Here is a 22,174-nt window from a genome sequence, read left to right as displayed (position 1 = left end):
AACAAGGGAGCCACAGTTAAAATGTAAAGTATCATTTTAAGCAAGCAAATGCGATTTCACAAACTCAAGTAAATTAGGCTTTCAGACAAGAACATGTGAAAGCATTTCATTATGCACACATTATTATTTTTCCATGACAGAAAAATAGTGCTATGGATCACAGGCAAGAGGATGAAGCTAAAATTGTTTTATTTTCTCCATCTTTATCACATTACTGCTTTGCATCAGCCCAAGGAGCCTGATTGCAGTGGGCGACTAACTGTGGAGCACCAAATGCTCCTATAGGATGTAAAAGCCCCAGCATTCAGAATGACTCATTCTCTTTCACCTGCACCTATAACCTCATTTTGTTTGGCTTTTGTTTTGTTTTCACACTTTACAAGACCTTACATTATCCACATACTGTATATCCACACCTACACGACTGAGGCCACTGACAAACACACCTCGCATGCAAATTTACTTACTTACTTACTTAGTTTATTTCCTTCATTGCAATACATCATATCAACTTGCGTACATTTGCGTGTCAGTTTCCCCTTTTTTGTCATGGCCCACAGGCCAGATTATGACAAATATAGTGAACAATTCTCAAGCAAATTTTGTTTTGCTTTTTGTTTTGTTTAGTCGTATTGTTTTTTTATTTGTTTATTGTGTTTTATTTATTTATTTATTGTGCATATCTGAAGCAAAAGAACAATACAAAAGTTGATCACAAAAAACATTTGATGGTGTGATGTGTATGTGTGTGTGGATATATAGGTACATTACTGTGGGTATACCATATGCAAAAAGAATTGCATTGCAGTCTTTTCTATTTTTTGTCAACGTGATTTTCTGTGTAATTTTTTGGGACAGATTATAAATATATATATAATTATTATGATCACCTGGAGGAATTTGATTCGGGGGTTCAGTCTGGTGCCTGAAGGGTGGAGTCAGGTCATCAGGTCTGATTGCTTGATACACTATTAAACTCCCTCTCCCCCTGGATTTCATCCTTTTGGTTTGGTTATAATGTATTTGGTTTGTACGATACTGATGTTTAATGTTTTATTATTGCAATGATGGAGCAGCCTAAAGATACACCTGATGGCGAGCACCTTAATACTGTATATGAAATCTCATAATTAAGAAAGGAAATTATCATTTATAAGTCTGTATGGGGAGGCTTTAACAACCATGGCTGTATTGACCTGTATTATATCCGACATAAAACATTGGGAGATACCACATCAGGTCTGTGGCACTGAAGTGTTTGGATGTTGAATTACTGAAGTTTTGTGTTTTACTGCCCTCTTGTGATTAATCCCAGAACATAATGTCATGACATTATCGGGTCAGTAAGGTTTAAGTGGGTTAACTGAATTGAACTGCTTGTATTGAAATATTTGGGCTTCAAAAGGTTCCTTGATGACCCACTGCACAATGCTGTAAAATCATTATAATAATATGTATCCCTTGTGAGGACTGTTGACTTTCTCTTAGATGCTCTGAAATCTAATGTTACAAGTATAAATTAGTTCTCTTTCTAGTTAATATTCAGGGGGAAATGGATAATAAGGGCATAATTCTTTATATAAAAAGCCAAGTTCAAATTACCATGACCATATGATATTTAACTCAGCCATTTGAGACATACATTAAAGTGAAACTTTATCCAAAGGTGTAGATTAATGAATGTGTGGTGCATTTTGTGGACTTTTATTCGGCAGTGGCTTAATGACTTTTCAACACTGTAAAAGCATCACATTAAAATGCTAAATTAGATTATTTTATTATTACCTTGACCAAGTGAGTCATTCACATTCTTTTAAGAGCAAATAAATATCACAAACAAAATCCATACACTTATTCAGACCTTCATAAAACTCACTATACAACTATACACCTATGTATGAGTTCTCTCACTGTAAATTCATTTATATCAATAGGCATTCCTGCTCTAGCTCCTTGCTCCGGTTGTTCATTCACATCCTTACACATTTTCATCCATGCTCATGTCCCTTCAATTGTTACTCCACAGGAAGGCCTTGTTGTCCAACACACTGGCCAGTTTATGGTTGAAGGGCTGGTGGAATTCCCTGAGGAGGTCTCTGCTAGCTGGAAGCATAGGACCCAGGTTTTTGTCTGCGGCCCGCCGGGTGTTTGACATAGGCCGTTTGGTCAGTGTGGCCTCCACCTGCTCCGACAGAGGACCTGCGGGGAGGATGTCATAGTCCTTTAACATTACAGAAGTGAAGGCTCAAGGCAGAAACAACCATATAAATACACAGCCGATACAGGCACTTTTTGGATACATACCTACACTCAGAAAATCAAAAACTTTCCTGATTGTCTCTTTGAGATTTGCTGCGTAGTCCTCGAGTCGAAGAACAAAAATCTGCTCCCTGTCGAAAACTGTCAGCCAATCCAGCAAGAAGATGATGTACATCCCCAAATTTAGCCTCACCTATGGGTGGAAAAATTAAAATAAGTCAACATCATAAGTCTCTTGTGGTGAGATTGTTCCATCAACTGTTGTTTACCAAGGTCAAAGGTGAATTTTCCATCTCAACTGTTAGTTAAAGCTATAGTGCATAGTTTCTGTCTCCCCCATGAGGAATTCTAAGTAATGACAACAATTCTGTCGGCGCATCCGCATGACACAAGCCTTCCGTGATCGTGCTTCACCCCCACCCCTCCTCCACACAGTTGCTACATAGCCAAGGAGGACACGGAGGATTAACTAAAGTGGTAATTATCTTTACTCGAGTTTTTTCTCGAGATGACACCAATTTCTAAACATAGCCATGCTGAGAAATACAGAGTTTTGTGGAGCCAATAGGCTTAATTAGCTTTGTATCAACTCATTTGGCAATGGCTTTAATGTAATGGACATTCATTATTATAAAAAAGTTACGCACTAAAGTTTTAAACATGAACAAGATGTCCTTAAAGCATGTAAACAAATCCATTAAAAAAAACAAAAAAACATGAACTGATCATTGTCTGTGTATTCAAAGCCTGATGTAGCTCGTTCCTCTGTGTCATAGAGCTTCATCATTGTCAAACAACTATTAAAACCACCTCAAGGAGCCACTCTGTTGTACTGGGTGACATGTTCCTTCATTATAATGAAAATGAGTACTGCAGTTTATTTTGAGTCACACACTGTCCTGCTGACATAAATACTCACAAATAGTATTTGCAAACAAATGCACTACTTACTCCTGTTTGAGTAACATTTGCTAAAAAACTAGAATGGCCAGCTTATTTAGGACATTATCCAAAAGTATATATTTTAGTAGAAAGAATTTGCATTGAGCTGCGTGCCACAGACAGGGCAGGGAAGTTTGAAAGTGCATTGTTGATTTTGCTATTTTTCATGGGATTTGTCGACAATAAAAAAAAAGAAGTAATATAGCAAGTATTATTCTTTACTATCCATTTCCGTTTTTCCACTTTAAAGTAACGTAATCATAACAACAAACACTGTTACAATGATTGGTGATATAAGGTTAGATGTCAACAGAAATTGGTCAGTTATTAAATAGCTCTGCAGTCAATACTTTGATATATGAGCAGAAAACTGTTACAACAATTACATATCATTTAGAAACTGAAACTGTCATCTCATGACATCTATAACAATTATTATTTAATGTGCATGGGTGTTTAAGTGTGCTTAAGGTCAGACCAGGCAAAATAATTTATTTTTTTTGAAGAGAATATAAAAACAACCAACCGGATATATGGTGGACATATTCCGTATAGGGACACTATTTCTAATTGTGAGGCAATGTGACCCACACTTACAGCAGTGATTGTATTGGTCATTGTGTGCCTTTAAAGTCTGAGTCCTTCATAAAGCCATTGTTTAATTCCTTTTGTTGAAAGGTAAAATAACGAGTGAGACCGTTTTTTTTTTTTTATTTATTCCAGATGCACAGACACTCAGAGTCCTCAAGAGGGAACCACAGTGCAACACAAAAACTAAAATACTGTGCTGTGATTCAAGCAGAGTGGCACATACAGATTTTGAAAGCCCTCATCTTCCTCTCATCCGTAGCATAAAAGTCATGTAAAAAAAAAAAAAAGAACCTAATGGTGTTTTTCTGAATTGTTTTTTTGTTAGATTTGAGATAGATTCTGTTTCTGTTCCAATGGTTTCAGGTTGAGCTGATTGCTGCTTTTACTGTAGTAAATCTCCCTGGATAACAGTGCTGCCTGTCTCTGACATGTGATTAGGGGTGACAACCGACAGAGCTCATAACTCAGCTTGCTGTCTGATAGGATGTATGCTGAAGTGACTCTGGGCAGCTAGTCGGTTGTATTTTTCACTACACAGAACCAGAGTGCAGTAAATTCCATTTACAACCACTCACAGGACAGGTAGAAAGTTTCAAGAAGAAATTCTGTGTTTGTTGTTAGGTTTAATTCAATATAGTTATAAAAGCTGTAATCTTATGTAAACACAGTTAAAAGTGAGAACATAATTTCAGCTAACCGGCATGGCGTTGGAGAGGCTGGTGTTGTAGACGCAGGAACGAAGTGACCTCTCATACAGGCAGGACTGAAACAACTGTACAGAGTCAAGGACCTTCTGGTGGAAGTCCTCTGCTGACTTGTTGGCCATCTTAAAGTACAGGTAGTCAGAATAAAGTCTGGGAACAGAAAATAACAGAGTTGTAAGCCAGTTGGAACTACAAAAAGACATTTTGCTGGACGATGCTGGGCGAACAATAGGAGTTATGATTTTAAACAAATATGCTCTGCAGCAAAATCCTTTAGAAGCAATCCAAACTGAAAATCACATCTGTATATTATATATATATATATATATATATATATACACACACATATATACATATATATATATATATATATATATATATATATATATATATATATATATATATATATATATATATATATATACACACACATACATACATACATACATATATATACACAAACAGATGTGTGGATGGATTTCACTACAGTACCTCTCTACTGGATCTCTAAGCATGATGATGATTTTGGCACCGGGCTGGACTGTGTGGATGAAGTCCTGGGCCAGGAACGGAGGCTGTGTCTCCTCCCCGTCTCCGTGAAGATAGCTCCAGGCTTGGTTGTCCCACATAGTGGATGCACTGGCTTCACCTGTCAAGACATTGACAGTCTGAGCATCACCTTGGGTAAAAATGGTAAATTTAAAATGCAGCAAGTATTGCAGACACTGCATAATTGACACAGTTGAGCTGAACATTGCAGACCAAAATATGCAAGAGATGTTGCAAACGCTTCCCTTATGTGACAACATTATGTCCTCCAAATCCACACATAAAGAGATTTGTGACAGTGCAGTTGCAACTTTTTATATTTGATTTAAATGAATAGTGTAATTTCATTATCAGTAACCTTGCAAAATCTAAGTAAGGAGTTTGTTTCCCTTCAGCAACCAAAGCTTTAATTTAACCACGATACTTTATTTATTTATTTATTAGATGGTGCAATCTACTGTCTCTCAGGGCCAGGCCCGAATTTTGAGTCAACCTTATGTATAATCGTAGATCCATGGAGAGAGAATAAAGGTGGTTGTGACAGGCCCCAGGGGCGTTTGAGACTCTGTGTACACTTCTTAGACACCGTGTTGTTAGACCACAGAATAGCTAGAATATGTGAGCGCCACTGTGAGCTCCTGAGGTGAGCCAGAAAGAATGAGGCCTGACAAGAAAGGAAAGGAAAACAAAAGAGACCTGTAATTTGGATCATGGTCAGGATCCAATTGTTTTGCCGGTCAAATGTCCTCAGAAAACACCAAATGCATGTCTGAATGTTAAATGGTGCTAATAAAAAAATGATCTAAAAAAAAAGAAAACACCAAATGAAAACAACAGATTGTTCCATCTGATGCACAATGGACGGTAACGCACACACACAAACACTCTCACATGTGTTCACCTGTTATGAGTGTGCGGTGGTCTCCAGATGAATTTCCACTGATTCCATCTTGGATGTTTTGGGCTGCCAAGTCAAACAGATCCAGGTAATCTTCTACAGGAAAATTTTCCTGGAAGCCATCTTTGAAACGGATATAACCTGCACCCCGAAGTACAGCCAAAAATAACAATCATTATGTGCACTTTTATAGACTTCAGCACCACAAAATTATCTCAATGGATTGTTAAGCTTGTTAAGTAAGCTTTGAATCAGGTTGACTTAAAAGCTTTAGTTACTTGAGAATAATCAGAAGTGTTCGGTCAGGTCTACCTAAACATAGAAGAAGTTTATTGGGAGATGGCAAGAAATGCCCAATCTGGAAGCACTGTCTGGAATCATGACTGTTTAACTATTTATATGTAGAAGCAAGTAAATTGGGACAGACTGCAGTGAGCTTAGAAGTCAGGAATGGGTTTATCCACTGATTACACCAGTATTGTTTTTTGTTTACTATACACAGCACTACTAATTAATCCTGTTTAATTCCTTGAAGATACATAATCAATTTTCCAGAGGAGTCCTGATGAAGCTACACGTTTACATCACAGTTACCCTAAATTAGTAGTAGTAGTAGAAGTAGGTTTTTAAAACTGCAGCCAAGCAACAAATATTTTCTTTGTATATTAATCCGCCTTGTTTTCTTGATTAATTGATTAACCATTTAGTCTGTAAATCATCAGAAAACTGGAAAATGCACAAAACAATATCCTAGAGCACTGGTTCTCAAACTGTGGTACAAGTACCACTGGTGGTACGTGAGCTCCCTCTAGTGGTACGCTGGTGGAATCTCTGATATATTTTTTTTTTAAATGAAATAAATTAAGTTAAAAACATAATACTATAGAAATACTACAACATTTCCAATAATAATACTTAACTTATGATCAGTGAAAAGTTATTAAAAATAAGTGTTTGTTTAAGTGTAAAAAATGTTTTTTAGATATCAGCTTGTTACATAGTTATGTTCATGAACGGTGTGCGCATACATCCATGATTAGTTATGAGCTGTGATGGCAAGATAGTAAGCAGAGGTAAAATAAATGGTTCAAAAACACTGCATTGTGTCTCCAAACTTTAACTATTAGGAAGAGAAGTGTGAATGAGGAGAATATTTCGAGAAGCCCTATTGAAACTATATATGGACGAGCACAAGTGCTAGTCGCTACTGAAGCAGCGGCGGTGAAGTGTCCACAGCACCTGCTAGCAGCAAATTATGCAAAACAGTAAGGAGATATGACCCAAGTTCCTCAAATTTAGATTTAGTTGGAGCAGGACGGATGATGTACAGCGTGGCTGTGGCTGTCGACAATATTGTTTTTAGGAATAAACCTGCCTCCTGCGTGAACTGTCCGTATCTGAATAAGGTAGGCCTATGCCACTCTATTTTAACATGGGCCATAATGGTGGTACTAAGAGAGCCTAATATTTTTTGAAGTGGTACGTGGTGTAAATTGTTTGAGAACCACTGTCCTAGAGCACAAGGTGACATCAATAAATGTCTTGTTTTGTCCAGTCTGTAATCCAAAACCTAAAAATATTAAATTTACTATAATGTAAGACCTGGGAAAGCAGCTACTTGATCAAAATAGTTGCGTCTTTAAATCAATGAATCAACTAATCATCGCAGCTCTTTTCTAAATACGTGCATTTTCTGCCATCTATTTCTGTCTTTTGGATGCATTCAATGATTGACTTACCAAAGCGTTTCCTGGTCCACCAGTGGGGCTCCTTCATCGTGTTGAACTTTACCTCTGGATGCAGCAGCAGCCTGTGGAACAAGTCAGTCGTGCCACACTTGGGCTGGCCAATGATGTAGAAGAACGGCAAGCAGCGTAGACGAAACAGTTTGCCGCCTCTGTGGTATAAGTGCTGGTGGAAGTTGGTCCTCAGGTGGTCACACACAGTCTTGAAGCTCTTTGAACGCAGAGTGAAGTGGTTCCTCCTGTATAAATCAGTGCTGAGTTCACTGGAGAACTCCTCATACCAGCAAGGGCTCTTGATGCCGGGCAGAAAATAGCGAGGAATTACAGAGAACAACTGTAGAGAGGAACAAAAAGGAAATCGGGCAATACAGAGGATTGACAAAATAATGGATATACTGGCCCTCTAGCCCATTGGTGAATCATGATTTGGAGAAGGATATTATGTTTTTCGTGAAACTCTGAAAGGTAACAATTGTCATTCTTGTGAAAATTGCAGCTTTTTGGTATTGTTACAGGTAGTGGCAGGTAAAAGACAAAAGAGATTCTACTTTCATTGGGAACAGCTGCTACTTTATATTCATGTAATTTACACTGTAGGCCAGCAGTTACAAGTTCTCATGACATAAAGAGTATCAAAACATCCATAATTTAGGGCCACATGACATGATTTTGCAGCTGTGCAACTGATGCATCCCAACCTGCAGTGTTTGAAAACTGAATTAGATATTCATGTGTCTAACACTGACACATAACACTAATTGGTCATTCAACTTACTAACTTACTTGGGTTGCTTTCTCTGTAATTGTGATTCAGGGAGTTGATGATGCCTCAGTCATAAACACTCCAAAATCACATACAGTAACGTGGAGACGCATGATGAGAACATACACCAAACACTGGAGAATTACAGTACATTAGCACACACTAACAGTAGTCCTTAGGTCCTTAGCAACACTTAGCGAGACATGTAACCTGATATTTACTTAACATCCATGGGAACGTTGGCTCCAAGTTGACTTAACACCTCTGTCAGTCTCAACAAACACCGGTCATTATGAGCTTCACAAAACAGGCATTTACTGCAGAGCTGATTGTAAGGTGTTTGTTGTTTGTCAGTCTCCTACTATGCACTTTTGTCAACACAAAATTGAAGCAATCATAGTGGTCACTTCTTAATATTTTCTAGTGTGGCCTGAATTATCTTTTTTTTTTGTGTGAAAACATTGCTTAATTGCACCCTGGAGCTATAACAAAAACATCCTTTATTTTGGTTGGCCCACTCACGCACAGCAAAATTGAGTCAGACAAATTTTCCACAGACTTACATGGGAGTCCGTTCCGACGACATCCTTTTCATCAGGCACCTTCCTGGGTGTGTATTCAAGTTTAGAGCTGATGATCTTCACTAGCAGTTTCATGTCTCCTAAATTCTTTTCAGAGGAAATTTCAGATGCTGCTGTGCTGGTTGGCATGACCACAGGTCTGAGCTGACAGGGTAAGGGGGTAAGCAAGAGTCCTTTCTTATCCCACGTCAGGATGTAGGAAGCCATGATAAGAAAAGTCATTGTCAAGCCCATCAGGAAGCTAACCACTTTGACTTTAGAGATGCTCCGCAGGTTAGTCCGGGACAACAGAGGAACCCACTTGACGTCCAGATTCTCAGTCACGTTTGTGTGCCTGAAGTCAAACAATGTCCTAACAGGCCTTTTCCCATAGTTCTCAGCCATGGGTAAGCTGTGAAGGCTGTAAGTGTGCTCCGTTTGAGTGTTGCTCCCATATTTGCACTCTGATAGTGACATACTGACATAAAAGCACAGTATGCATGTAGAAAGAGGAGAATTATTCTCTCAAGAAAAAGGTTCAAGTTTCACCTACAGGAGGTCGTGTTTCCTGATGTATCCATTCTTTATAGTTTTTAATCTGCAGGTCATCACTTGTCTTCATTTCGTACGTGCTCCCCAGTCTTCAGCAGGACCTCCTGTAAATCAGAAACACTTGTTAAAACATGGCTTTTTATTAATATCACTTCAACTTTCTTTTCACCAAAATTGCAGCAGTGTCGATTCCTTTGAAGTATTTCAGTCATATCCCATTATTCCAAGAAAGGTAGTATGAACATTTTTAATATTAGGGTATCTGAGGGAGCTTTATCCCTCTCCGAGGCATCAGTGAATTTCAAACTATACTCCCTTCTATAGCACCAGTCACCTCTAAAAATGTTTGGGGTTAGCTGCAGAGTGTGTGGTCTGCTGCATGGAGCTCCCTTGCTTCATGATGAGGGCTATATAGCACAGCTCTACTAAGAGACTTTCAAGGTCAGAATAATAGTTACGCTGTAATTCAAAACTAAAAACACACGATTATTCTCTGTGAGCTAAAAGCCTGCTGCGAGTTTCATTTTGTTAACCTGGAAGTATCATTTTCAAGATCAAGGTTTTTCACAAAGAAAACCAAGTTAGATATTGATACAGGTGAACATGCAGTGTGGCAAGTACATGCATTTTCTTTTCCCGCCCCATGAATAATAAGAAAGTAGTCATTGTTATTTCTAGTGCTAATGAACTCCAGACATCGAAGTGTAAGATGTTTTTAAAACACTTCTCTGACACTTCCTTAGCCAGTAACGTATTTCTTTTTCTTTTGTTGTAGAGTTTAAAAATCCCACTGGACCTGGGGATTGAAATCCTGCACCAGTATACTACACTTCTTTTTTTACTGCACAACAGGGGCCTGATAAAGTGCAGCCAACGTTATGTGACTCAACATGTTCACACTTACATCATTGAAGGTGCATATTTAGAGCATAATGAAAGGCCAATCTGCATCATTTTAGGTGACTACGCCGGATTGAGTCTAATGAAAGACACTATCAAAAGTGCATTAAGTAAAGTGTAGGATCTAGTGTTTTTGTAGCTTGAAGCATAAAAATGGTCATACCAAATCATCATTTGCCGACCCAAATTACGTGAGGCAAATGGCACAATTACGAGAAAAAGTTTTTTTTTTAACCCTCTAAGGACAAAAGACGCACCGGCACGTCCCAACGATGTTTGACAACAATCCTACTCAAAAAGCAATATTACAAAATGTTTTTTCAGACATTTATTTACTATTTAAATCATATATAATCTAAGACTTTGGTAAACTCATTTCAAGCACCGAAACAATTCGTACAACACATCATATGTTAAGGTTTGTTTTCAAAAGAGATTTGAGGTATTTCAAAAAGCGAACATCAACGTTTCAGCTTTAGCGCCAAATTATCTCTTTACACATTGCTCTAGAAAAAAATTGGGCATCACTATACGGAAAGCTGAGTTTGTTCTGAACATTTTGATACGAAACACATGGGGATCGTTTTTATGCAAATACCTTAAAAAGGTCAATTTTAGAAGATATGTGAATACCCCCATATACCTTAGAGGGTTAACTCAAGGGAGAATGTTGCAAAAGCCTATAAGCATTGAGATTCTCTTGCATAGCATAGCCCTGATGAATCCGAACTTCATTCAGAAAACAAACATTTTAAAAGTTGTTTGCTTGTTGTCTTGCGGACAGACCTGACAAAGCATGGATTCAGACTTTCTACAAATCAGCATCATGATGTTGTTATTTCGACATCCTTTTGATGTATTTATTGCACTTAAGTCAAAGCAAAATATGTACCTCAAGTAGCTCTGGAAGGGGCAGTCTACCAGACACAGTTCCTGGAGAATGCAGTGAAATTCACAGAGCTGTGTGCATTTTCGGATGATGTTATGAACCCAGACACGACAGTTTCCCAACGTATCTGGGACTTCCACAACAGGTACGTGCAGCAATAGTGGTTATTTCGGCTATAGTTGATTACAGAAAGAAAGGTATCTACACTGGCGCGCATGGCAAAAATTTGCATCGTTTTTTGGATATCTCGGCCTATGTTGCTTCAATTTGGACCATTGTTTTTTTATCCTGTCTCCTGTGAGTCCCCCAACTTTATGGAAGTCAAATACTATTTTGCTGGAGTAATCCCTTGATATTTAAAAAAACATTAAAAAAAATCATAATCCTGTCATCACTACATACTCAACACACAGTGCTTGCTTGTGATCTGTGTAAATTCGTTCTTGCAAGCCTTTTCCATCTGTTTTTTTTCATGCTTGCAGCGTTCCCCTTATCTCTCTTTTAATGTTGCAACACTGACATAACTCATGGGTTACTCAAGCAATTGCTGAATGTGTGCCCAAAGGGCTTTAAAAGTTCACAAGAAAGCCCTCACACATTTGCAGATTTCATAATGGGACAGCTCTCAGACCATGCAGACTTATCAGGAATGCATGGCAATATCTGCAAGCCCACATGCGATTTATTTCAATCCATCTATAGGTGTTATGGGCTTCACTTAATAAAATATCAGTAGACAGAGGTGGGCGTTTTAAAATGCCAATGACAACCCTTGCTTAACAAACTGACATCTATCGTAGTCAATAGTTTAAGTTATCCGTGAATAATGCTGCTTTTGATACAAATCATGATTCCTGCCTTACCCTTTTCTTAAATTTCCATATTTTTATGTTGTTTTATACTTTTTAATGATGTGTAAAGCCCTTGCTACCTGTGTTTTGAAAAGTATATTAATGAATGCTACTGTTCTCCAGTCTCATTTTGTTCATGCCTCGGCCTATCTTTATTTCTACAAATCCAGGTAATTGTTATCCTCTCTGTTCTCTTCTATCAATCTAATAGTCCCATTAAATATTGATGTCTAGTTAATGTGACAGAGCATAAAGAGTACAGTAAGAGTCAAGGGTAAAGCACAGAGTGAAGTGATGCAGCAGAGAAAAACTGTGAGAAAGAGCAGACAAGACAGCCTTTATTAGACATCTTTGGTCTAAAAATCGATCTGTGGTGGGAAGAAAACAGCAGGTGGGATTGACTGAGGTGAAACTACATCATCAGAATCTTGCTGACTCAAAAGCCTGAATTCATTATTGCATTAGATGCCTTTGTTGTCCTAAGTGCACAAAATGTCAAGACTCATCCGGTATCAAAGACTGAATGCAATTTCACTCATGTTGTTGGTGAAATGTGTTGGGTTGTTTACGCTATAATACGTGAATTCATCTGAAATCTTGACTCAAGGCTGCTTGTTCTGAATTGTTCAGCTCTGAGCGGAGCTGATGATGACACTAAATGAAAAGCCATTATTAAAATTTATCACGAATGGGATACCACATTTCATGGTTATTCATGCAAAAACACAAACGAGAACCTCATTGTGGCACTCGAGAAAGCATTCAGGGGATTGCCAAAATTATAAAGATTAATCTTCTGCACAATTTGAATATTTGTCCAAAATTTCATGGCAATCCATCATATACTTGTTGAGACATTTTGGTCTGGACCAAAGTGGTGAACCGTGGAGCCTGATGATGGGGATGTTGTCAGTCTGTCCAACACTTCAAATCAACATATCATAACAACTGATAGGTGGATTTATTGGTGTCTTGATTGTTGATAGTCCCCAGAAAATTAATCCTAATCTGTTTGGTAAACCCCTGACCTTCCCTCCAAAGTTTCCTTTTTATTAAATGGGCAGAGCATGACTATGCTCCCACAGTATGAGCTTTTTCCATTTTGGACACTAATGGCCGTTTTATGGTCATGCGTAAACTTCACGCCGTAGCTACGCCGTCGCTTCTATGGCGTCGTGACCCTTTCGGCGTTCTGCGTTGGGGTTGAACGTGTTTCTTTGCATCGCGGTGCATTTCACCGCCAGAACGCTAGGGGGGGTGTGGTTTCCGGAGGGTCATTCACGAAACTCTTTGTTTACTTGTGCGTTGGTGTGTACCTCGAGCCGGCATGTGCGTGTGTGTGGGGAGTGGGTGATAGAAGTGACGAGAGTGACGGCGATTGTCTTCGGAGCAAGTTGTAACTGTATAGTCATAGTGAGAGAAACAAAGTGTCTCCCCTGTGCTTTCTGACCACGGTGGGAGATCTGTAGCAGGAAAAGTTAAACCTCCCCTTGATTTCATGTTGTTTATGGAGAAGGAGAACCAAGAAATGAGTTGGGGGAAATGCAACGCTACCAAGGCATGGCCGAGCGACGTGCGGGGGCCGCAACGTGTAGTTACATTTTTCGAAAGGTGCACGTCAGGCTACTGCGTAGGGTCTGGCGTAGACGCAGAGTGGTCTGCGGGGGTCTGTGGGGGTACGCCATCGATTCTACGCACAACCATAAAACAGCCTTAAGTATCCCTCTTTCCCATCCTCAGGTCAAAATACCAACAAGATATCCAATGAAATGAGGTGCAGGCTGCCATGTAATTTGTTGAATCTATTCAGGCTCAGTAGGTACAACCATTTGATTTTATTAACCTAAACCTTTTTATTTCTAACAACACCAATGATGCCAAGAACGTAAGAGCTGCCATTTCTTACATTTATTGTAATTGAGATTACTATAAATCCAGGAGTCTTCTCTAGATAATTAATAGGCTTGTAAACCCCACTCTTCTCCTGTTAGCATATACTATCAAACAACCAACAAAATCCAACAGGAAATTACACCTTATTGAAAACATCTTAAATGTTTTGAAAACCCAGTCTCTCAACTTTACACTTACTAACTTCTTTATCATTTTCCTGTATCATACAGATGTCATCAAACCTACTGGATAAAATACAAGCTTGGGTCGCAGGTTATAGAGTTTACCAAATGCAGACAATTTTTATTTTGTTTTTATACAACCTCTTCTTTACATCAGTCGAGACAAACAAGGCCATCCTTGTGGTGCAGTCTATGAAGAGTCATAATTCTACACATACTGTAGTGGCTTTAGTTATCACGTCTTTAGCACACATAAATGTAATTTGTAGAATATGCCACTTTTAAGAACTGTAAATTGTCAAATTAGTTTCTATATTTTTGAGATGGTACGTCTTCTGTCTGGACGCTATTGAACCTTACAAAGGCAAATTCAAATTTAAATACATTTTTTTTACTTTTTTGTAATAACAATATGTTCAGCTGTGATAAAGGTCTATCATTAGAGTTGCAACGATTAATCGATTAGTTGTCAACTCTTAAATTCATCGCCAACTATTTTGATAATCGATTAGTCGGTTTGAGTAATTTTTTTAAGACAAAAGTAAAAATTCTTTGATTCCAGCTTCTTAAATGTGAATATTTTCGAGTTTCTTCTCTCCTCTGTGACAGTAAACTGAATATCTTTGATTTGTGGACAAAACAAGACATTTCAGGACGTCATCTTGGGCTTTGGGGAAACACTGAGCCACATTCTTCACCATTTTCTGACATTGTAGAGACCAAACAACCGATTAATCGATTAATCAAGAAAAAAAAATCAACAGATTAATCGACAATGAAAATAGTCGTTAGTTGCAGCCCTATCTATCATATCAGTAGTTTGTGCCTGTTACATGGACATCCCATGAAGCTCATTATTTTTAATTAGTCCCGGCTGTACAGATTCTACAGCTGTGTGTCAAATTTTGAATTTAACCTTTTGCGCTGCTGATAAATATTAACAAAGTGCAGAATAAAACAACTTGTTCCTTCTCCGTTCTTCCTTCTAGTCCTACCTCCTTCAGATAGAAGATAGAAGACCATTTTTTAAATGTGATTGCATTTACTTTGACATTTCAGAATTCAGATGGGCTCTCATGCATCTGCTTGAAATTCTGTTTGGGGTGTAAAATTGGGTGCAGGTTATGCCATTACATGGGAGTGTCTTGCACCCTCTCATTTATCCCCCTCTGTATACCCTTTATGACAACATGATGCCAATCAGCCTCAGCCCAGTCTGCACTGCAAAGATACCAACTGAACAGCAAATGAAAAATCAGCATTCCTGCAGAGCTCTTCCAGAGACAATATGCTGCATGCTGCATGCAGATATTCAGCTCAGTTTAGCATCGACATTATGAAATCTGATACCTGAGATAGAGCTTCTGCAAATGTGACAAACGCCTTTCAAAAATCCAATGTGACCACAAAATCAGGTAAAGAGAGGAGACAATCAGTTGCGAGAGCCAGCATTCATTACACACACACATATTCTTGCCTCTCCTGAAACATGTTTTAATCATGTTTATAACTGTGTAAACACAGCCTGACCTTGTTCAGTACACTCTTTGACTGGGACTTGGCTGAATCCCAGCACTGGGAAATGGGAGGCACAAGAGAAACTAATGCCACAAAAGGAAATAAGAGAGCCTCCCTGTTGATGGGGAAGTCAAAGAAAGATGGATGGGATTCCAAAACTGCAGTAATAATAGAACTTTCTCTATGTGGATGAAAAAGAAATCAAAATTCAAAGTAATTTGAACAACAGAAAATAACATCACTGCTGGGACGTACTCTTTCTCTGGCCATTTTTACAATCAGATCATGGATACCTTTTTGGCAGGAAATCTAACAGCTTCCTTAAAGAACAAATATCTCAGGAAGTGGGCTTCATCTGTCTCATGATGCTGAACTAGTCCTCCCTTTCTTTTTCACTTCCAACTAAGAGAAGGAATGAGCGGGTTGATTTTCTATCCCTTGACTTCACAGGAATCTGACTCCTTAATCTGTTAAGTAAGCAGGCTGTTGAATCAATAGTACAGTCTAAACAAAACAGACATGGCAAAAAAAAAGCACTAGAAATATAAAAACCTTTTGTTTAACAGTAGTGACTGTCTTGATCAGCCAGGTCAACACAGTCCACTCTGACATCTGGAATGCAGATGATCCTATAAAACTGTGTATTTGTGCATGCATGTAGGTGTATATATATTTGTATGCATTCAAGACATTTCTATTGGACCTGGAACTTATTGTTGTACTATAAAGACTCACTTCCAACTTTGTGTCATTCAGAAAAGCACGGAAAAAAGTCTTCAGCAGTGGGTGTCATGTGACCTGCAATAAGAGTTGTGGCCACTAAGCCAAAATAACACCAGACAGCTAAGGTGATAATTTGCAAAAGTTAAGGCCAACTTTGGGTGTGCTTAGATCGGGTTCGGATCATCTGGCTAGGGCTGCAACTAACGACTATTTTCATAGTCGATTAATCTGTTGATTTTTTTCTCGATTAATCGATTAGTTGTTTGGTCTCTACAATGTCAGAAAATGGTGAAAAATGTGGCTCAGTGTTTCCCAAAAGCCCAAGATAACATCCTCAAATGTCTTGTTTTGTCCACAACTCAAAGATATTCAGTTTACTGTCACAGAGGAGAAAAGAAACTAGAAAGCATTCACATTTAAGAAGCTGGAATCAAAGACTTTTTACTTTTGTCTTAAAAAATTACTCAAACCGACTAATCGATTATCAAAATAGTTGCCGATTAATTTAAGAGTTGACAACTAATCGATTAATCGTTGCAGCTCTACATCTGACTGCTAAAGTTTCTTTCTTCTCAGATCTCTGCAATTAACTTACAATGTTATTTAGTGAGTAGTCTATATCCTTGACGTTCCACTTCCAAGATTGCTCCAGCACCGCTGGAAATTCCGCCAGATGCATGCATTTCCCGTTTCCTTCCGCTTTCTTTGTGTTGGCATTTTAAACCCCAGTGGATTTATGAGGACTATGGTTAACTGCTCCTCAGATCTCTGCAGGGTAAATCCAGACAGCTAGCTAGAATATCTGTACAATCTGAGTTTTCTCTCGCACGACTATTTTGCAGCGGCTCTGTGCAGAGTTTAACGCCGCCCATGACGATTCTGATTGGTTTAAAGTAATGCCATTAAACCAGAGCACATTTTCCTCCCATCCCCGAATGCTATGTGGAGTAGACAGACCCTCCTTCAGTGCGCTTTGGAGGAGGATCTTGCAAAGCGAGACTACTTACTGATAAATCAAAAATCAAAGTTGTAATAAAGCGGAGTGATCCTTTAATGCCCTGGGCGTTTCAGATTACATAATTCTAAATATTACAAAAGTATTTCATTTCGCTATTTTGGTCTGATTACAAAATGATAATGAGGCTAATTCATTCTTTTCAAGAACATCTGACCACAGTGGACTTGCATCTGCCACGATCCAAATGCTGATAACACAAGATCGAAGACAGCTTTTGAATATATAGATTATTGAAAGCCTGAATGAGCTTATCGATTTGTGTTGATAACACCACAATTCCAGTCCTTAATGGCAACAAAACTGCATGTACTTTTTATTTTTTCTCAAGAACCACGGTAAAAAAAAACAATCTGTTACACCTGAGCAGGGTAACTCCGCTGCCAGATCACTTTCTTACCATTAAAGGTAGCAAACGTTCAGCTATGGCTTTGGTTAGTAAACAAAGTTTTATGCTTTCCTCAATCCTGACACGTTTCTTCTTGAGTTGTAACCAGGAGAGTATTTGGTTGCAGATTACGCTGATAAAAAAACGCTTAAAGACACAACCTGTCAGCGCCGTTCAACTGCGACAGCTTTTGAATGTGTGGGACAACCTCCGACTGCAATCTTATTTGCACACACAAAACATGCACAACGTGACATGTAGAAGCTTGATCATACTTGTTGGATTTCTTTATGAACTCTTGTGAGCCAAAATCTGTTCACACACTTAAAAAGCATCTACAAGGTGTGAGAGGTAAAACTCATAAGTAATTCTCATTTTTAAACATTTACAATTAGACTGTAATTAGTATGCATCATTCAAATAATAATTATATCTTATGAATCATGCATGATTTCTGTGCCTACTGTATGTTTCACTTTGAGCACTGCCTGATCTCACATTATAATGCTTTTAGACATTAGGGAAAATATTTGTCCAGGCTGGTGACTCATTCAGGGCTACAGCACATATGCAGCTTACTATAAAGACACTTTTGATTTGTTGAATTTTGTCAATTTTTCCTGTTGATTTTATGCCATTTGGAAGTAAAATGGAACTATACTTTTTAAGCACTGCAATCTTTGAATAGTAAAGTTAAAATTTTATACCTTTAGAATAACTTTGGTTTCTAAAGCAATTTCATGTCCTGAATACTGATGCTACAATGTAAATTAATATATTATGTAGGCTACTGTATACATATGATCATGTTCATTAAGTGTGTCAGAATGGATACTATGTGATACATGCAAATTCAACCACAAAAATGACAAAATACTTTTTTTTAATCAACTGCAGTGAAGTAGAAAGCTTTCTGACACAACTGGAGTAAATATGATATTCAAACAAGACATAATAAACAAAGACAAATCCCTGTGAAAAACATCATCCAGAAATTACTCAAGAGCTGGACAGCTCGAGCAGAACAACAAGGGAGTGATAGATGCGGAAAAAAGGTTTGACTACATTGAATCATCCTTTCTCAAACAGAAATAATGCAGAACCAATCTTGCATTATTGAGGATTGTTGTCATCTCAAGTAAAACAAACTACCAACTCTTGAAATAGAAACTTGGAGCGGTTGCCAAAACAATTTAGTATCATGCAAACCTCCCACATTCCTAATGCGCTGTGAGTGTACAGAATAGTTTTCTTCCATTTGCGGTGGACCCCCAGAGTCCAGTCTAAACAATCTGATATGGTTCAACCCTCTCGCTCTCCCTCTCCGCTCATACTTTTAGCATTACCTAAGCCTTCAAGCACCAGCCAAAAGAAGCATGGCTTTGACATCTCACCCTCTCCAGGCAGACATTTGTTCCACAAACTCGGGGGGCAACCTAAAACCTTCTTGCCCAGTAGAGTAGACCTGACAGACTGCAGGGCTGGGCGCAGCAGCAGGACTGAGGTTTAGATTGGGTGTGTGCAGAGTTATGGAGGGTGGAGAGGTGCTACATACTGTCACCACACCTACACGTATGTCCTCCTTCTCTCACTCTCAGCATCTACGCGTTCTCCCTCCAATTAACAATAAAATACAGCTTGAGTGATTTAGAAGCTACACTGAGAGTCCACAGAGGCCGGGTTTGTCCAAAGGTCTGCCTACCTGTCAGGACCGCCACACTGCAGCCTCTTTAATAGAGTAGAATGGGGAAAGCAAGGGGAGAAAAATGAATGAAATGTCAAACAGAAATTGTGAGTGTACAAACATCTCACACGTCAACAGATCTCACCCCAGACGTCAACCAAACCCCGGCAATGAGCTGCTGGAAAACAAATACACAAGTCACTTCATGGCTTGTTTGCTGGGATGCATGAGATAAACCATTTAGGCATAATGGAAGGAATTAGGGGAATCTGTCAAATAGTCAGATGTAGACAGAGAACACTCCAGTTTGTTATGTTACTGAAAAGTGTACAAATGTTTACAGTACAGTCATTTATGTTTGCCTCATAACACAGTCAGTATCTGGCAGACCAAGAGTCTTTTACCCCATGGAGACATGACACTGAGATATTCTGCAGCTGTTCAGTGAGGGAGAAGATGTAACCAGGATTATAGTTTCAAGCAATACAAAGTCTTAAACACATAGTATCGCTTTGGGGACTTTATAGCTCATTTCAGGACACTTATTAAAGAAGCTATGTGCAGTTTTTTCCCTAATGTTTCAGTTAAGTTTAGGCTATTATTGGGTGTTGCTACATACAGGCTGTCAATTCATAGACACAACTATACTACTCTGCAGTCAAAGTGTTTGATATCAGATTACCACAACGTTTTCTTTGGGATTTATGATCAAATCTGACAAAAAGGTGGGGGAAATACTCAACTAGTTTTAGTATCAAGATAATTCACTTGAAAAAAAATGATCAAAAACGTTCATTCAGCTGAGGAATAATCTCTAATTACGCCAGACATCTAACAAAATCATTTTTCTTGAATCTTTTTGTAATTGATTATTTTGTTGAACAAAGATACTCACACTGGAGTTGAGTCTGCACGCGCCTCTTGTGTAGCCTCTCACGAGCCACGATGACGACCAATCAAGGCGATTAAAACCACTTGACGGGCGTCTGTATGAAACGATAAGTGACATAAATGAGAATGTTTCCTCAGCATTAACGGTGTTCATGTTGACAAACGCCGGCTGGGTTTTGACGCGGAAATGCGAGACTTTCCGGAGTCTCCATCTGACTGAGCTCCCCTGCGCGCGGCACACAGTCAAGAGGAGAGAGGGGAGGTGCGCGTGAGGAGCAGCGCAGGAAACACTGGCACCGGAACCAATCTTATCTACATCTCAAACTTGAAATGCTATGCTTCTGCCAGCTTAGGGGGTCCTTCCCTGGGTCTCTATATTGGTCGCTGTGTGGAGAGTTACCTTAAAATAATTGTTCACCTATCAACTTCGTTAAAAGCTATCCTAATTAGGGAAATGAATCAACAAAAGCAACAGTTCCTGGATGAAAATCTGTGACATATAATGCATTTATGTGTTATTTCACGTTAGAAACCCCCTTATTAAAGCTACTGCATAAGATCTGATGCACAATGCGTGTCCTCATGAAGCTCCACATAAACCATTAACATGCACACCATGTGCTGTAAAAGGTGCATTTTATTTAATTTGGTAGCATCACAGCGGTTTCATTTTTATGGACAAACCAGACTCTTTGAATACATAGCAGCCCTCCAGCCTTGAAAGAATCTCCATATTATTATTTAATCTCTGCTTGGATGTCCACCCCACTGCCATAATGGTACAAAAATTGGGAAGGTATTGAAGTAAAACACTATATGGCCTTGGGTGAATTGGAGATAGATGTCTTTGAAGCTCATAGTTAATCATTCACCAGCTGTCATGGTATGTTTTTATACCTTATTATACTTTTTATTTTTAGTCTGAAGGACAACCTGTTCTTATAGTGTACTGAAAAATGTTTTTGAAAGCAATATTGTGCAATCAGGAACTTTTATTGCTTACAGTATATCTTATTATTACCGGAAGAGCTGTCATGTACATTACCACTTGTCTTCAAATAAGGTCATACTGTTCCTGTGTCCTAACAAAATGAGTTGTCATGACTCATTGTGGGAGTCAGTGTGGATGTTTCACAATGGTACGTTTGGCCTAATGTTAAAACCACAAGCAAAACTGAACTGCAGGTCCACACAAATGTGGCGCAATGGTATTTATCACTTTGTTTATTAAAAAGCACAGAGCACATATTTATCCAATTAATCATTTTCAAAAATGAGAACATGTTTTGCTGTTTACCATTTGCCATCTCAAGACTCTTAAAAAAATAGTTAATAGTAGATCTTTAAAGTGGGGTTGTGTGACTCTGTCAAAAACAGTAATTTTACCTTGCAGAACACAGGAGTTGCTGGTCTACTGCTGCCTCGGTCAGTTAGTTTGTGTTATTGTGTGAACCAATGGAGGTAGCGGAAGACCAGAATCTCTTGTGTTCTGCAAGGTAAAGTTACTGTTTTTGTTGAAGGAGTCTGGTGGCTTTAAAGAGAGAATAGAATGGCTTCAGTTCCCCGTCGTAAAGATCCTGCTTCTGTCTGCTTCTCCAAACTGGGGGCGTGCCAACCGTCAAGTAACTCGTACAACCCCACTTGAAAAGATCCAATCTACTCTTTTACCCTTGTGTT

General features: G+C 38.7%; 1 protein-coding gene across 1 annotated transcript; it reads right to left on the bottom strand.

The window, feature by feature from the left end:
* Positions 1 to 450: 450 nt before the first annotated feature.
* Positions 451 to 20,734, bottom strand: LOC144532802 (carbohydrate sulfotransferase 15-like). Its single transcript, XM_078273738.1, has 8 exons — positions 20,502 to 20,734; positions 9,015 to 9,667; positions 7,683 to 8,022; positions 5,947 to 6,084; positions 4,989 to 5,145; positions 4,490 to 4,646; positions 2,305 to 2,452; positions 451 to 2,199 (listed from the first exon to the last, which is right to left on the bottom strand). The coding sequence occupies exons 2-8, from the start codon at positions 9,486 to 9,488 to the stop codon at positions 2,009 to 2,011; spliced, it is 1,605 nt and encodes a 534-aa protein (XP_078129864.1). The 5' UTR covers positions 9,489 to 9,667; positions 20,502 to 20,734; the 3' UTR covers positions 451 to 2,008.
* Between the last annotated feature and the right edge of the window lie 1,440 nt (positions 20,735 to 22,174).

This window comes from Sander vitreus, chromosome 17, assembly GCF_031162955.1.
Source record: "Sander vitreus isolate 19-12246 chromosome 17, sanVit1, whole genome shotgun sequence".
Lineage (NCBI taxonomy): Eukaryota > Metazoa > Chordata > Actinopteri > Perciformes > Percidae > Sander > Sander vitreus.
This window is presented reverse-complemented; position numbering and strand designations above follow the sequence as displayed.